The following is an 18,595-nucleotide window of genomic DNA, read 5'->3' as shown; positions in this document are numbered from 1 at the left end:
CCTCTTGCGCACGCATTTCTATCCGAAATGTTCAGTGAGCTAAGTGCCGCCACCTGAACTTTGACCCCGAGAGGTTTGGAGAGAGTGTGACGTTTAGAACTGATGCATACTCAAACCACAATGACATCACTGTGAAAGTCTGTGTCATTTTATCAACCTCTTTTGGAGAATTGGGTGGGAAAACTTGCACATCAAATTGACTTCTGGCCAATGAGTGATCTTTTCTTTTGAATGTAGGCTACCAACGTGGTCTCGGAGCATTTCATATTATTCTGTACGTCAATCCGAGACGATCCGAGACGATCCGACACAATCTGAGACATGGTTGTATTATTTAGTGGAAGTCTATCACCTATTTTGAATATGTTACGAATTGCAATTTGTAGAATATGTTACGAATTGCAATTTGCAGAATATGTTACGAATTGCAATTTGCAGAATATGTTACATACTAATTTACCTGTTGTGACAAAGTGTGACCGACTCTTACTCAGTGAAATTCGGGAAACAATTGGCAGAATGGCGGAGCTGTCCTTCAGCACCACAACGTTTTCCCTGAACACCCCTATCTCAATATGCAGTAATAGGCTACTTGCAGTTCAGCACCACAACGTTTTCCCTGAACACCTCTATCTCAATATGCAGTAATAGGCTACTTGCAGTTCAGCACCACAACGTTTTCCCTGAACACCTCTATCTCAACATGCAGTAATAGGCTACTTGCAGTTCAGCACCACAACGTTTTCCCTGAACACCCCTATCTCAACATGCAGTAATAGGCTACTTGCAGTTCAGCACCACAACGTTTTCCCTGAACACCCCTATCTCAACATGCAGTAATAGGCTACTTGCAGTTCAGCACCACAACGTTTTCCCTGAACACCTCTATCTCAATATGCAGTAATAGGCTACTTGCAGTTCAGCACCACAACGTTTTCCCTGAACACCTCTATCTCAATATGCAGTAATAGGCTACTTGCAGTTCAGCACCACAACGTTTTCCCTGAACACCTCTATCTCAATATGCAGTAATAGGCTACTTGCAGTTCAGCACCACAACGTTTTCCCTGAACACCTCTATCTCAACATGCAGTAATAGGCTACTTGCCGTTCAGCACCATACAAACTCACATTGAGGATGCACACCATGATAATAACATAACTAATTGAGGATGATCATATGTAATGTGTTGAAAGGAACCATTTAAATAGACACATTTCATGCGTCTTCTGTTTTGTTCTTTCATACAAATGTCCTTCTTGAAGGTGTTGAATTGGATTGCAACACTATCAATCCATTGAGAATTTCTTTATTTTTTTGTAAAGCTAACTAAATTGGATCATCCCCCCTCCCCCTCCAAAATCTGAACTTTTACCTTTCCAGGCAATTTGAGACTTTCCAAATGAAGGTGTACGCATTCCTAGCATGATTTGATATCACTGTCATTACATCACTACATTAAACTAGGCTACATTGAACTAGACTACATTAAACTACCTAATGGTTCATGTTTACTTGCCGTCACCTGGATACAAGTCCCAGTGAAGATGTTTTATACAATCCCAGATGGCAGATACTCCACACTACCAGGTAACAACACACTGGTGTCTTGGGAGGAAATACAATGTTTTGATAAAGAATACCTCAGGGGCTAAATCTGTATAGCTCACAAGAGATTCTTCTGTTTGCACCTCGTTTGTCTTTGTGTTCAGGCCTAATGGGCTTCCCGTTTTGTTTTAAAAGTCATTCAAAGGAATGAATCACCAAGTCATCACAACTAGCATATTGAATCAATCACCAAGTTGTCACAAATAGCATATTGAATCAATCACCAAGTCATCACAAATAGCATATTGAATCAATCACCAAGTTGTCACAACTAGCATATTGAATGAATCACCAAGTCATCACAAATAGCATATTGAATGAATCACCAAGTCATCACAAATAGCATATTGAATGAATCACCAAGTCATCACAAATAGCATATTGAATGAATCACCAAGTCATCACAAATAGCATATTGAATGAATCACCAAGTCATCACAAATAGCATATTGAATCAATCACCAAGTCATCACAACTAGCATATTGAATCAATCACCAAGTCATCACAACTAGAAAATTGAATCAATCACCAAGTCATCACAAATAGCATATTGAATCAATCACCAAGTCATCACAAATAGCATATTGAATCAATCACCAAGTCATCACAAATAGCATATTGAATGAATCACCAAGTCATCACAACTAGCATATTGAATCAATCACCAAGTCATCACAAATAGCATATTGAATCAATCACCAAGTCATCACAAATAGCATATTGAATCAATCACCAAGTCATCACAAATAGCATATTGAATCAATCACCAAGTCATCACAAATAGCATATTGAATCAATCACCAAGTCATCACAAATAGCATATTGAATCAATCACCAAGTCATCACAAATAGCATATTGAATCAATCACCAAGTCATCACAAATAGCATATTGTATCAATCACCAAGTCATCACAAATAGCATATTGAATCAATCACCAAGTCATCACAACGAGCATATTGAATCAATCACCAAGTCATCACAACTAGCATATTGAATGAATCACCAAGTAATCACAAATAGCATATTGAATCAATCACCAAGTCATCACCACGAGCATATTGAATCAATCACCAAGTCATCACAAATAGCATATTGAATCAATCACCAAGTCATCACAAATAGCATATTGAATGAATCACCAAGTCATCACAACTAGCATATTGAATGCGTTGGATTTATTTGACATTTATTTGAAAGATGTACAAATATGTGCATATTGAATGTTTCATGGTGTGTTGTAGTCCTCCGTAGAATACATTATTGGTCCTTTACTTTGTTCTTTCCCTCTTTGTCTAGGGACATGTCACCAGGTGAACCTGCCGGGTCTAGGGACATGTCACTTAGGTTAACCTGCCATAGTCAATCACAACATCAATATTGAATCTAGGGACATGTCACTTGGTTAATCTGCCAAGGTCTATCACATGTCACTTAGGTTAACCTGCCAGGTCTAGGGACATGTCACTTAGGTTAACCTGCCAGCTCTAGGGACATGTCACTTAGGTTAACCTGGACATGTCACTTAGGTTAACCTGCCAGGTCTAGGGACATGTCACTTAGGTTAACCTGCCAGGTCTAGGGACGTGTCACTTAGGTTAACCTGGACATGTCACTTAGGTTAACCTGGACATGTCACTTAGGTTAACCTGCCAGCTCTAGGGACATGTCACTTAGGTTAACCTGGACATGTCACTTAGGTTAACCTGCCAGGTCTAGGGACATGTCACTTAGGTTAACCTGCCGGGTCTGGGGACATGTCACTTAGGTTAACCTGCCGGGTCTGGGGACATGTCACTTTGGTTAACCTGCCGGGTCTGGGGACATGTCACTTAGGTTAATCTGGACATGTCACTTAGGTTAACCTGGACATGTCACTTAGGTTAACCTGGACATGTCACTTAGGTTAACCTGGACATGTCACTTAGGTTAACCTGGACATGTCACTTAGGTTAACCTGGACATGTCACTTAGGTTAACCTTCCTGGTCTGGGGACATGTCACTTAGGTTAACCTGCCGGGTCTGGGGACATGTCACTTAGGTTAACCTGCCGGGTCTGGGGACATGTCACTTTGGTTAACCTGCCGGGTCTGGGGACATGTCACTTAGGTTAACCTGGACATGTCACTTAGGTTAACCTGGACATGTCACTTAGGTTAACCTGGACATGTCACTTAGGTTAACCTTCCTGGTCTGGGGACATGTCACTTAGGTTAACCTGCCAGCTCTAGGGACATGTCACTTAGGTTAACCTGGACATGTCACTTAGGTTAACCTGGACATGTCACTTAGGTTAACCTGCCAGGTCTAGGGACATGTCACTTAGGTTAACCTGCCAGGTCTAGGGACATGTCACTTAGGTTAACCTGCCAGGTCTAGGGACATGTCACTTAGGTTAACCTGGACATGTCACTTAGGTTAACCTGGACATGTCACTTAGGTTAACCTTCCTGGTCTGGGGACGTGTCACTTAGGTTAACCTGCCGGGTCTGGGGACATGTCACTTAGGTTAACCTGCCGGGTCTGGGGACATGTCACTTAGGTTAACCTGCCGGGTCTGGGGACGTGTCACTTAGGTTAACCTGCCGGGTCTGGGGACGTGTCACTTAGGTTAACCTGCCGGGTCTGGGGACGTGTCACTTAGGTTAACCTGCCGGGTCTGGGGACGTGTCACTTAGGTTAACCTGCCGGGTCTGGGGACGTGTCACTTAGGTTAACCCGCCTGGTCTGGGGACATGTCACTTAGGTTAACCTGCCTGGTCTGGGGACATGTCACTTAGGTTAACCTGCCTGGTCTGGGGACGTGTCACTTAGGTTAACCTGCCTGGTCTGGGGACATGTCACTTATGTTATCCTACCGGGTCTGGGGACATGTCACTTAGGTTAACCCGCCTGGTCTGGGGACATGTCACTTAGGTTAACTTTCCTGGTCTGGGGACATGTCACTTAGGTTAACCTGCCTGGTCTGGGGACATGTCACTTAGTTATCCTGCCTGGTCTGGGGACATGTCACTTATGTTAACCTACCTGGTCTGGGGACATGTCACTTAGGTTAACCCGCCTGGTCTGGGGACATGTCACTTAGGTTAACCTTCCTGGTCTGGGGCCATGTCACTTAGGTTAACCTGCCTGGTCTGGGGAGATGTCTGGATAGACCTGAAAATAGCTTTGCAGCAACTCTCCCCATCTAACCTGACAGAGCTTGAGAGAATCTGCAGAGAATAATGGGATAAACTCCCCAAATATAGCTGTGCCAAGCTTGAGCATTATACCCAAGAAGGCTTGAGGCTGTAATCTATTATGAGCCTTCCTCCCATCCGCAGCCTCCACTGCACTGACCCTTAACCCCAACCCTCACTTAACCTGACCCTACTCATAACCCTATCAAATTGTTGAGTATCTTCAGATAAAATGTGACATTAATTTGTAATGGTACTGCAGGTAATATATAAGCCTAGCCATGTAGTTGTTACTCAGTTTACACGCTTGGTTCATTTTTACACGTTCTAGTTACTGAGATTTGAGATTAACTGTCCTCAAGTGAACCAAACCTTTGATCTACAGTAGTTAGCAATGTCCATTCAAAGCAATACAACATCATTTGTAACTATATTCCAACAAACAAAGCAACAAAATAAAATTAAAATAAAGACAACATTTATTTACACATGACAGAAAATTACTAAGAAAAGGCCACATTAATGTTCAGACACTGTTTCCACTTACTACGTCTGTAGCAAAAGTGAAATATGTTTTCATCCTTTGTGTTCAGATTTTGAACAACATAACACTGAAGAATGTTGATTTAAGCTTTCAGTCATCTCTGGGTGTGACACTCGTTCTGTGGGCAGGTGACATGAGTACATGCCTCTTTCTAACATGGAAGGAATGAGTGAAAGAGATGTTTCTTTCTACCACTTACACCCTTCATTCATTGCCAGCCTTTATCTGGTGTGACTGAAACTCAGTTTGCATATTTGGCAGAGTTCAAGATAGCCTGGTCCCAGATTTGTTTGTGCTGTTACCCAATGACCATACAGATCTTAATTTGATCTTTTTGTTGCTGAGAATTTTCCTGTCGAGCAGGAAATGCAAACTTGAAGTGTATTTAAGGTTTTAAAAGTATTCTAAAGTTTATAATTTCCACTTTAAAATGTCACTTGATTTGCTCTAACGAAAAACATATCAACCCTTATAAAAATGTCCGTTAATTATAATCCACATAATAATTCACATTTCCTGTTGCTACAGGACTATTTTCCTCCTGTAGCAAACTGGCTCAAATTAAGATCCTACATCTATAGGAGTTGGAAAGACAGCACAAACAGATCTGGGACCAGGCTAAATTCACTGCTAATCTCCAGACATCTTCACTTAGGTGTCTCTTAATGGAAAATGGCCACCCATTCTAAAGTGATTCTTAAGACAATGAATGTCAGTAACTGCTGGTTCCTTGGAGACTGAGGTAGTGCTTGTTTTTGTCACTGTTACCTTGTCGTTGAACCAAGAATCCTCACTGCGAAACCTTGTTTATAAATGTATTGTCCAGGTAAAAAAAGATACAATGAATAGCTTAATTAAATAATACCTGTTTTTATTTTGTATTTCTCCCCCATGACTTGCATACACTCGTGTACAGTATCAGAACAGGTACAAGCATGTATACAGACAAACAAAAACGAGTTGTCTTGTGTCTTATTGACATGAATCTGATGTGGGACTGCCAGATATTGTGGAAATCATTTGGTCTGCCTTTGATGTTACAGTAGGACCTAAATCTTGTCCTCAAGGATGAAGCTAGATATTTCATTTAGCCACTGTGTTCAAGTAGGAGGATTGTAGATTTACAGAATAATGTTATGCATTTCTTTGCTGCATACATAGACAGATCAATATATATATTTTTCTGATACTTATTCCATGGATCTAGTTCACGAGCACCAAGCAGACACAAGCGAAGGCGAGGCAGGGGTTGAAATCTCTAAACATCACTGTGAAAGCTGCTAAACTCGCTGTACTGCTGTGCTCTTTCCCCTTTGTGATTGTTAGGCTACCGTAATCAGTCATTAACTCATTGTTTTTACTTCAGAGCACAATAGGCCAACTGCTCTCAAAGACAAACTCTGTAACTCATAAACCATTATCTTTCAAAATATGAACACTTTTGGTAAGACTTCTGTTGCCCTTTTCAAAAGTGTTCTTCCTTGGCAGCTTTTTCGAAGAATGTGAATATTTTTGTATGTCTGTGTGTGAACATGAACTCAGCTGCTAAACACCTTTTTGTCTTAGGGTGAAACTAGATGGGGTGTGCAGAGCCTGACGAGAGAGAGAGAGAGAGAGAGAGAGAGAGAGAGAGGAGGAGTGGAACAGGTGTACTGAATGTTCTGGATGGGTGGGGAGTGGGAGGGAGGGACCGGCAGAACAACATAGCAACAACCTTATAAAGGAAAAGATGCTCTGGCTTCAGTTCATACAGCAAGTGAAGTCAACACCACAGTCCTCTCAGACAACATGCTCAGCCTTATTAAACTGCCCAGAGTCTTCACCATCAACCAAGTCCCAAAAGTAAGTTACTTTACTTCACTACGTTTTAGAATGACAAATCCTACAATATTATTTTCAGAGTCGAGGTTATATTTTATATTTAAGTCCAGTTAATTCAGAAGTTGAACATGTGGACATGGAATTTGAGTGGAACACTATTCTGAGTCTTATGTTTATTCTTGACACTTAGAATGTCAAGAATGTATCATTGTGACTCCCCTCAAGAATCCCCTACTTTCACTGGGAAATATGTCAACATCATAACCATTGGGTTCATAGTAAACAGGTTCCTCTCCATATGTATCTAGATATAGCCTACTACTGTGTGGTGAATGAGTGTTGGCCAACTGTGCAGTAACCCTGGGTTTTGTTTTGTTTTGTTTAGGTGTTCCATGAGGACAGCATCATCTCAGGCTACCGACACCCTCGCAGCTCAGCCACTGACTGCATCCTCAGCCTCTTCCAGCTGACCAATGAAACTCTCAATATCTGGACACACTTCCTGCCCACATGGTATAGCCGAGCGACACCTGTTACACTTACGGGGTTCCTTGTGAATGCCACATAGGGGCACATGTTTTGGTCACACTTTATTTGGATCGTCCCACACAAGATGCTCTGTAGATGGTCATACTTTCAACAAACTATCCTGTTTAGCAATTGCTTGCTAAATTTGGCTTAGGGTTAGGTTTATTATCATGGTTAGGGTTAGGTTTATTATCATGGTTAGGGTTAGGTTTATTATCATGGTTAGGGTTAGGTTTATTATCATGGTTAGGGTTAGTGGATAGTTATTTCAATCAAACGTATTTCTAAAGCCCTTCTTACATCAGCTGATGTCACAAAGTGCTGTACAGAAACATTGACATTTGTTTACAGTTATTGAACATCTACAAACCATCTACTTGGGACTTTCTAAATAAAGTGTTACCCAGCACTAACACATCTACTTCAGGGTTGAATGGTTATTAGTTCATTAGTGGAATCAGATGTATACGTGCTGGGTAAGAACTCAAATGTCCTGTCACAGCAGTGTTATGTGTCCTTAAGACAGAGTTGTACTACATTCACAACCTTAACATCCTTCATAGATTAAAACAAATTGAGCTCTTTACCTTCGATTCTTTATTCAAAAAAATCTTCATCCCCAAAAAAGAATGATCCGTATATTTAAATGTGTGTCAGGTAATCCTGTGAATTTGAGTTAATAGGAGATGGGGGGACTTCTCAAACTATTTAATAACCTATATAACATCTCTTTGAGGATCATTGTAGTATTCAATGCAGACCGAGACGAGAGTAAACAGTTGAACTTTTCTCTCATGTTTAGTGTTTATCTTTATCATTTGGATACGAACAATGAACATAACGTCTTTTAATGACAGAAAATAAGCAACTGCATATTGAAACATGCTCTCACTCTCAATTCCCTGGAACAATGTTGCTTTGGATTTGGACTAAACCAGAAAACATGATTAACAGGTTTTATTGAATAGCAGCTGAAGCATATTCCACAGGCTTGAGGCCTTCCACAGGAAGTGGTAGTTGATTAGCAGTGTAACATGGTGTATGTGACTGTCTACCTGATGACAGTCGTTAAGACACTTGCCTCTGCACTGCAAGGATCAAGAACTCCCCTTTCTATTTCTCTCTCCCTCTCTCTCTGTCTCCCTCTTCTCTCTCCTCTCACAGCTCTCAAATGAGTTGCCACAATTAGTGAACAGCTCAGTGTAGCGATGGGGAAAAGCACAAATAAGGTTTATTTGTTAATGAGGTGTGCAGAGACATGGAAACACAGCCCGCTGCCTCTGTAACTACTGTGTACAGGCCAGAGAAAACCTTGTGGTAGATGCAGTAACTCACTGTGGTTGACTGAACTGGAGAATACGGTCATCTTACAAAAGACCAGGCTGGTTAAAGGGGATTTTTTTGTATTTTTTTTAAAGCTATCATTGTGCTGTTTAGGCGAACAATCCAAAATAGTGATTTAATTTTGAAGAATCATAATTAACTTGCTGAAACAAGTACCACAAAATTGTGGATTGCTGTTTAATGGAAGCGAACAATCCAAAATAGTGATTTAATTTTTAAGAAGAATCATAATTAACTTGACATCCAGTGGAACAGCCACTGAAACAAGTACCACAACCTTATTGGTAAATTGACTCCGATTGCTCCCCTGAGCGATAAACAATTGGTCCTGAAGGAGTCTGTCCTCCAGGGCCAAACTAACCCTCTGTGTGTCCTGACAGGTACTTCTTATGGAAGCTGCTGACGGTGGTCCTGAAGGAGTCTGTCCTCCAGGGCCAAACTAACCCTCTGTGTGTCCTGACAGGTACTACCTCAGTGGTAGGGAGGCGAGCAGGCCAGAGGTGGATGAACGCAGTGCCATTGTTTGGGTGTAGGGCCTGATCAGAGCCTGGAGGTACTGAGGTGCCGTTCCCCTCACAGCTCCGGGCAAGCACCATGGTCTTGTAGCGGATGCGAGCTAGAGCGGAGGAGCGGGGTGACGTGGAGAGAACTTGGGAAGGTTGAACACCAGACGGGCTGCGGCGTTCTGGATGAGTTGTAGGGGTTTAATGGCACAGGCAGGGAGCCCAGCCAACAGCGAGTTGCAGTAATCCAGACGGGAGATGGAAGCTGCTGACGGTGGTCCTGAAGGCCAGTCTGTCCTCCAGGGCCAAACTAACCCTCTGTGTGTCCTGAACAGGTACACCAGTGGTGAGAGCGCGTTATGGAAGCTGCTGACGGTGGTCCTGGAAGGGTGGAGTCTGATGGTTCCTCCAGGGCCAAACTAACCCTCTGTGTGTCCTGAAACAGGTACTTCTTATGGAAGCTGAGTTTTGGAGAGAAAAGAAAGAAGGGATACTGGTCTGTAGTTGTTGACATCGGTGGTCCTGAAGGAGTCTGTCCTCCAGGGCCAAACTAACCCTCTGTGTGTCCTGAAACAGGTACTTCTTATGGAAGCTGCTGACGGTGGTCCTGAAGGAGTCTGTCCTCCAGGACCAAACTAACCCTCTGTGTGTCCTGACAGGTACTTCTTATGGAAGCTGCTGACGGTGGTCCTGAAGGAGTCTGTCCTCCAGGGCCAAACTAACCCTCTGTGTGTCCTGACAGGTACTTCTTATGGAAGCTGCTGACGGTGGTCCTGAAGGAGTCTGTCCTCCAGGGCCAAACTAACCCTCTGTGTGTCCTGACAGGTACTTCTTATGGAAGCTGCTGACGGTGGTCCTGAAGGAGTCTGTCCTCCAGGGCCAAACTAACCCTCTGTGTGTCCTGACAGGTACTTCTTATGGAAGCTGCAAACGGTGGTCCTGAAGGAGTCTGTCCTCCAGGGCCAAACTAACCCTCTGTGTGTCCTGACAGGTACTTCTTATGGAAGCTGCTGACGGTGGTCCTGAAGGAGTCTGTCCTCCAGGGCCAAACTAACCCTCTGTGTGTCCTGACAGGTACTTCTTATGGAAGCTGCTGACGGTGGTCCTGAAGGAGTCTGTCCTCCAGGGCCAAACTAACCCTCTGTGTGTCCTGACAGGTACTTCTTATGGAAGCTGCTGACGGTGGTCCTGAAGGAGTCTGTCCTCCAGGGCCAAACTAACCCTCTGTGTGTCCTGACAGGTACTTCTTATGGAAGCTGCTGACTGGTGGTCCTGAAGGAGTCTGTCCTCCAGGGCCAAACTAACCCTCTGTGTGTCCTGACAGGTACTTCTTATGGAAGCTGCTGACGGTGGTCCTGAAGGAGTCTGTCCTCCAGGGCCAAACTAACCCTCTGTGTGTCCTGACAGGTACTTCTTATGGAAGCTGCTGACGGTGGTCCTGAAGGAGTCTGTCCTCCAGGGCCAAACTAACCCTCTGTGTGTCCTGACAGGTACTTCTTATGGAAGCTGCTGACGGTGGTCCTGAAGGAGTCTGTCCTCCAGGGCCAAACTAACCCTCTGTGTGTCCTGACAGGTACTTCTTATGGAAGCTGCTGACGGTGGTCCTGAAGGAGTCTGTCCTCCAGGGCCAAACTAACCCTCTGTGTGTCCTGACAGGTACTTCTTATGGAAGCTGCTGACGGTGGTCCTGAAGGAGTCTGTCCTCCAGGGCCAAACTAACCCTCTGTGTGTCCTGACAGGTACTTCTTATGGAAGCTGCTGAAGGAGTCGGTGGTCCTGACAGGTACTTCTTATGGGCTGCTGACGTGTGGAGCGACTCGTTCACATGGCCCCTCCTGGTGTTCCTGATGTCGTGCTGTGTGTACCCACTGGCCTCTAGCTGTGCCCACACCTTCAGCACCATGTCAACACGCGCACGGCACATCTGCTTCTTCTTCGACTACGGAGCTCTGAGTCTCTACAGCCTGGGTGAGTAGACATGTCATAGAAATGGAATTCTATTCAAAAGAACATTGTTGCCCCTAGCGACATGACTACTATGTTATGCAGGTGTATTCCTAGAGGGAACGGCATTGTATGGATTCTATCTAGTCAATGTATAAAGTTTTGAACCTGCAGGTCTTTTAACTGAGAGTCCTTGTATGATACCCCGATGGAGTTAGAATGGGTAGGAAGCACAGGAGGTTGGTGGCACCTTTATAGGGGAGGATGGGCTCGTGGTAATGGCTGGAGCGGAATCCGTGGAATGGTAAACATCGTTTGATGCCATTCCATTTGCTCCATTCCAGCCATTATTATGAGCTGTCCTCCCCTCAGAAGCCTCCACTGGTAGGAAGGGAATGTAGTCCCATTCAAATGGATGTTCTGTGGTGGGTACACTGGACAGTCATACTTTTAATGTACAATTTGGAGTGTTGGATTGATCACATTAAACATCTATACCTGTTTCATTTAATCTAATTCTGTGGTTTCCCCCAATCCCAAATCAACCCCTAGTCGCTTGTTAATGCCTCCTTATAGATTTGATGGAAGTGCATGTGTGTAAGATAAATGGCACCAACTGCCTGGCCTGCCACAGGCTCTATGACCACATTTGGCTCATCCATTCAATCCTTTTGGATTTAGGAGGGGCTTACAAAAGGTGTCTATGGGTGGCAGTAGGGGATGATGTGGAAAAACGCATAATGGTTTGCATTTATGTAGCCCTGCACCCAGTTTTAAAAATCCCTTTGTGTGTAGCAGGTCTTGAACAGGACATCATGTACAGTCAGGGTAACTATACCCTCAAACTAACTCATGTGTAGCACCAACCTGCCATACAAAGGGCGTTATTAGTTATGGAAATGCATCCAGGATTGTGCTTAAGCACATGTACCATGGATACTGAGACCTGGACCAGCCAGTCCTCAGATTGGAACCTACACTTCTTCCAGCATCTGCATGCTGAAGGGTGACAGTGTGTGTTTTGTATACACACGTATGAATGCCTTTCCCACATGGAGGATCTTCATTTGAGCCAGTTTGCAACAGCAGGAAAGATCTCCTGGAACAGGGTGATCAAATGAAGATCCTCCATCTGTATGTGTGTATATTATACACATCTATATATAGTCTATGGTATATACACATAGTTTGCAGTACATGTTTATGCACACACATGTTTATGTATTTGTGTCTATTCCTGCATGTATGGTTATGCATATTTCATTCCCTCCAGGCTCAGCCATAACATATTCTGCCTACGTGATTCCTGATAAGTGGGTGAACAGTTCGTTCCACCAGTACTATATCCCCATCGCTGTGGTAAACACTGTCATCTGTACCGCCTTAGCCTGCTACTCCAGGTAAGAGAGCTTTCTACTGGAAGGACACTGTTGTTTGCAGGTTAGTGTTTTTCCTTGTTCTGGAGGCAGCTCTGCAGAGTGGTCACTAGCTGACACAGCCACAAAGTCATCAAATCTGATTTTAAACCTTAACCCCAACCTTAACCACACTGCTAAACCTAACCTTAAATGAAAACCAAAAAAGCAAATGTTTGTTTTCATGAATGTTTACAATATGGCCTATCTAAGGGGAAAATGCTCAGTTCTGCCTCCAGGACAAGACTCGTGACAATAAATGTCAACCTGCCTGTTGTTTAGCAACCACTCAATCGCAGGCATCTCATAGTGCTAATGAGGATATTGTATAATTATCTCTGGGTTTTAAAGGAATGTGATTGTACAACTTGACTCCTAGCTTTGGATGTTGTGAATTAATAAGATTACAAAATGACAATATTCCTCCAACCAGAAACAATCACATTTAGTCTAAATCCTACTGTGTGGACTCATATTTGACAAGAAACATTTTAACATACATTTCATGTAGATTTGATACACACACTGCTGTTATGAATTCATTTGGGGGAATGAAACTGCTCCTTTCAGTTCCTTTCTGTCAAAATATCATGCATGATAGGAGGCAAATTAGACCTGTCTTTTACCTCAGCTTAGCTTCACTGTGTAGCAGCTATTGTGACTTTGCTTGTCATCGTACACTAAGCCTACACATTGTTGTTAAAACGCACACTGACTGGTTTGCCTACCTTTCTTCATAATTATTACTGAGTATTCTCTGCTTGATGGCAGTCTCACAATGCTTCTCCCTCCTCTTTTCTGCTAAGGCTTGGTTTACCATATATCCAATATAACCATGACATCATAAAAAGGTAAACATCATGTCATCTCCGTTAGTCATGCGTTTTCTTTTGCTATCTGTCAACTGCTGTGCTACTGCTAACCTAACTCAGTGTGCTACTGCTAACCTAACTCCCTGTGCTACTGCTAACCTAACTCCCTGTGCTACTGCTAACCTAACTCACTGTGCTACTGCTAACCTAACTCCCTGTGCTACTGCTAACCTAACTCCCTGTGCTACTGCTAACCTAACTCAGTGTGCTACTGCTAACCTAACTCCCTGTGCTACTGCTAACCTAACTCACTGTGCTACTGCTAACCTAACTCCCTGTGCTACTGCTAACCTAACTCCCTGTGCTACTGCTAACCTAACTCAGTGTGCTACTGCTAACCTAACTCACTGTGCTACTGCTAACCTAACTCAGTGTGCTACTGCTAACCTAACTCCCTGTGCTACTGCTAACCTAACTCAACCTAACTCAGTGTGCTACTGCTAACCTAACTCCCTGTGCTACTGCTAACCTAACTCAGTGTGCTACTGCTAACCTAACTCACTGTCTATCACAGGAGGTTGGTGGCACCATAATTGGGGAGGATGGGCTCATAGTAGTGGCTGGAGAAGAATGGGTGGAATGGTGTCAAATACATCAAACGCATGATTTCCATTTTCACATATGTAGACACTGGTTCGGTGCTGGAGATAATGAATAAGAGGTTGAAAAGTGGCGGAGTTGCCCTTGAAATATTAGTGGCACTATGCACCTCCCTTTTCAATGATGTGTGTGTGAGCTAACAAAAAAACATGTAGGCCTCGTCACTCCATAGATAGACTATCAAGTGTGGTTTTATTTGGAAGAGGTAGTAAGGAGAGGGAAGACATGTACAGTAGTTAGCAACAGATCGTGTGTTCTTTATGTGAAGAGGGAGTTGGCTTCATTTACACTGGAATGTGTTTCAAAGCTACAAAAACAGAATCAATTTTGCTAGTCTGATCTGACAATGACTCAGCAGTTATGATTGTGTGGAAGGTAAGGAGAGCAGGTGAGTGAATTGAATTAAAGCCGTGTGTTCGGAAAGCATTCAGACCCCTTGACTTTTCCCACATTTGTTACGTTACAGCCTTTAAAAAAAAAGACGTTTTGCTATTAGACTAGAAATTGAGCTCATGTGCATCCTGTTTCCATTGATCCTCCTTGAGATGTTTCTACAACTTGATTGAAGACTGCCTGTGGCAAATTCAATTGATTGGATAAGATGTGGAAAAGCACATGTCTATTTAAGGTCCCACAGTTGACAGTGCAGGTCAGAGCAAAAATCAAGCCATGAGGTTGAAGGAATTGTCCGTAGAGCTCCGAGACAGGATGGTGTCGAGGCACAGATCTGGGGAAGGGTACCAAAACATTTCTGCAGCATTGAAGGTCCCCAAGAACACAGTGGCCTCCATCATTCTTAAACAGAAGAAGTCCAGTGGTCTCAATACTCTCCAAATGCACTGTAAGTGATTTGTGCTGGAATATAAAACCAGGAAAATGTCCTGTGTAATATTTAAACAAGATGAGTTCATGCTAGATACAAAAATGCACTGAAAAAGTGTCTATTTGGGAGCAAGTTCATAAAGGCTACAGTTTATTGCCAAATTCGATAACGGGAAATGGGTTTCTAATCATTTGAACAACCATGCAACAGTAATGCAATATTTTGATCCCAAGATGCTGTTAAGAGCATCTTCTATTCATCTATCCTTAATGCACAGAGATGGGGAACAAAGAGATGGCAGACGTTGATTCATTAAAATCCATACTTATTTGCAGTGTATAATGAATGTGCATGGATTTGGCTCATTGTGATGGCTGATAAAACAACCATAACTGTTTTTTCCTTCAGATTCTCAGAGTGTAAGAGCCCAAAGTTTGGCAAATGTCTCCGCATTCTAGCTTTCGCATTACCCTACCTGTTCGACAACATTCCTCTCTTCTACAGGGTGAGTCATTACATTTCTCACCCCTCTGTGTGACAGACGCACCTTCTGTGCCTGAGGAAAAGTTAAAGTATAGAACAGTGTTTGTATTATTGAAGTGTACTGTGTCAATGTTTGATTCATGTGATGTTTTTATCGTTTTTTTGCCAGATCGTGGGACTAGGGAGGAAAATGAGCTGAAGCTAGTTTCTCTGATTATTGTACGACTATATCTTTTGAAACCTAGCAAGCTCTGTACACTTTGTTGTCTGGTTAATGGTATAATTATGGTCAAGTCAGTGGAATGAAGGTGTACATTTAAGTATTCATGAACAGTTCTGAAATTCTGTATGCACAGCTATTGGATCTTAATTTGACCACTTTCTCACAGCAGTAAAATAATCCTGCAGCAACAGAAATGTTGATTATAATTATAGATTATAATTCATGGACATTTTTGTATGGGTTGATACGTTTTAAGTTGGGGCATATCAAGTCTGAAATTTTGAACTGTAAATTACCAATGTTAAAAAAAAATTTAAAGCTCAAATACACTACAAGTTGGTGTTTCCTGCTGTATAGGAAATGTCCTGCAACAACCGGGTGATCAAATGAATATCCTACACCTGTACCATGCTATCTTGGTTCAACAGCCATGTGGAGTATGACTGTGATGTAGCCTGTCACGTGACGTGAGGATAATACATTCTACTGTGTTTTGACAGCTCTTCCTCTGTGTGGGTGAGGGCTGCACTGACAACAACACCAACCCCCTCCACCACACCCACATCGCCCTGGCCTTCCTGACCGCATTCCTCTTCGCCACACACCTACCAGAGCGCCTGGCCCCCGGCAGCTTCGACTACATAGGTCAAAGTGCATATGGTCTATCTGGAAAGGCTGCTTGTTTGATTCATTTCAGAATGATTTGTCACTGTATTGTGCAAGACTTGTTGTAATACAGTGGATACTGATCAACACTGGCTTGACATTAGTGGTATGACATATGTAGCATTATAACAACATAGTATTCTTTATATCACTGCCTCTGGGTCTCACTGTGCCTTCCTGTTTCCCCCTTATGCTGTGGAGGCCAGTTCCTCTGTTGCTGGCCAGTTACAGTTCTCCTCGTTGAGTTCTGCTTCGTACCTCTCCTGTACCACTACTACTGTAGGTATTTAACCACAGTCCTTTTGCACCCTCTGCAGGTCACAGCCACCAACTGTTCCACGTGTTCGGCATAATCGGCACTCATTTCCAGATGGAGGCCATTGAGCAGGACATGGTGACGCGACGCCCGTGGCTCCTCACGTACTCTCTGCCCATCACCTTCACCAACACACTGGGGGCGGCACTGCTGAGTGTCACCCTCAGCCTTGGCATCATCTTCCTCTTTAGTCTGCCTCTGCTCTGGTCAGCCACCCGGGGAGAACACACTGAGAAGACACCGTCACATCCAATAGCCAAGGGCTGCCAGTACCACTAGTACTAGCCATTAGCCACATGCTAATGACAATGTATATGGGCTGTAGGAACTGGATGGTTCAGTTGGTGGAGCATGGTGCCTGTAATGCCAGGATTGTGGATTTAATTCACAGGGCCACCCACACGTAAAATGTATACAAGCATGAATGTAAGTCACTTTGGATAAGAGCGTCTGCTAAATGGCATATATTTGTATTATATTACTATGATTAAACTGGACACTGTGGTGGGGGTGGGCTTGGGAGAAGAGGTGAACAACTGAAGTGAACCACTATGGCTTCTTGGTGTTGGATAGAGGGATAGAGGTGAAGTCCTGACAAGATACAATGCTGAAGGGGCAATGAACTGTTCTTCACATTGTCAGCACGGATGAATAAACTGGTAGCTGAACAAGAGCTCCATATATACTGCAATGAGGGACAGACAGGGTTAGTGGTACCTCTGGTAGTAGTATTACATTGACTTTAGGACAAGTACACAGTACTAAACACGTAGTCCTTGCTTTTGTTAGCTGATTTACCAACGCTACTGAGGAGCAGGAAGAGACTGGAGCAGTTGGAAGTCAAGCTGTATATGAAGAATCAATCCACTGAGGATACAGGAAGAGACTGGAGCAGTTGGAAGTCAAACTGTATATGAAGAATCAATCCACTGAGGATACAGGAAGAGACTGGAGCAGTTGGAAGTCAAACTGTATATGAAGAATCAATCCACTGAGGATACAGGAAGAGACTGGAGCAGTTGGAAGTCAAACTGTATATGAAGAATCAATCCACTGAATGTTACATGAAGAGGAATTTTCAATATTCCTTCAATTTAGTTTTTATTTTTAAACACTTTATTTTTATACTAAATATATTTATCACGTGATCATTTTTATACACAAACAATGGATATGTACCACAAACACATCAACAATTTTAGGACCACAGTCTGTAGTCTAAGGACTGTTAAGTAGAGGGTTTTGGTAGTATATTGTAAACTAAAATCAGCACTGAAGGATACAATAAGTTATTAATGAAGTGTACAGTATGTATGATGGTCAGCTACTAAAGTGAAGCTGCCTTTTAGAGATACAAGTGATACATGTCAGATCGCTTTCCTGTAAACTGTTAAGTACAGTATTATTTAAAGCATCACCAAGACATTATAGTTCTCCGTTACACATTAAACGTTTTCTTTGGCTCCTGTAAATCTTGTCTCATTTTAGTTAATATTTTAGTTAATATATTTTGAAATGTTATTTATTGTGAATTCTCATAAATAAAAGGTGTCTGTGTATTGCCTTGAAATAAATTAGGGAGCAAAAACATCCTGTGAATGCAACACATGAACTAGGCCTACAGCAAACTCCAAACACTGTTTTCTCATTGTAGTACATTTGAAGAAGAGCTCACTTTGTTTTTCTTCATTCATTAATCACATGTAGGCTAGAGGATCACTTTG

At 42.8% G+C, this 18,595-nt stretch overlaps 1 protein-coding gene across 1 annotated transcript; it reads left to right on the top strand.

The window, feature by feature from the left end:
- Positions 1–7,028: 7,028 nt before the first annotated feature.
- On the top strand, positions 7,029–18,343 carry LOC127926643 (membrane progestin receptor gamma-B-like). The gene is made up of 9 exons (XM_052512127.1): positions 7,029–7,175; positions 7,540–7,667; positions 9,407–9,445; positions 11,313–11,497; positions 12,747–12,873; positions 13,695–13,739; positions 15,592–15,688; positions 16,390–16,534; positions 16,873–18,343. The coding sequence occupies exons 1-9, from the start codon at positions 7,122–7,124 to the stop codon at positions 17,148–17,150; spliced, it is 1,098 nt and encodes a 365-aa protein (XP_052368087.1). The 5' UTR covers positions 7,029–7,121; the 3' UTR covers positions 17,151–18,343.
- The last annotated feature ends 252 nt before the right edge of the window (positions 18,344–18,595 follow it).

Source organism: Oncorhynchus keta, unplaced genomic scaffold, assembly GCF_023373465.1.
Source record: "Oncorhynchus keta strain PuntledgeMale-10-30-2019 unplaced genomic scaffold, Oket_V2 Un_contig_8017_pilon_pilon, whole genome shotgun sequence".
In the NCBI taxonomy this organism is placed as follows: Eukaryota; Metazoa; Chordata; class Actinopteri; order Salmoniformes; family Salmonidae; genus Oncorhynchus; species Oncorhynchus keta.
The sequence above is the reverse complement of the archived record's forward strand: the minus strand, read 5'-3'. Positions and strand labels throughout refer to the sequence as shown.

Coding starts and splice junctions, on each gene's coding strand:
- LOC127926643 (XM_052512127.1), top strand. CDS start 7,122: ATGCTCAGCCTTATTAAACTGCCCAGAGTCTTCACCATCAACCAAGTC. Junction 9,446..11,312: donor CTGACGGTGGTCCTGAAGGA/GTCTGTCCTCCA, acceptor TGGTCCTGACAG/GTACTTCTTATGGGCTGCTG. Junction 13,740..15,591: donor AACCATGACATCATAAAAAG/GTAAACATCATG, acceptor TTTTTCCTTCAG/ATTCTCAGAGTGTAAGAGCC.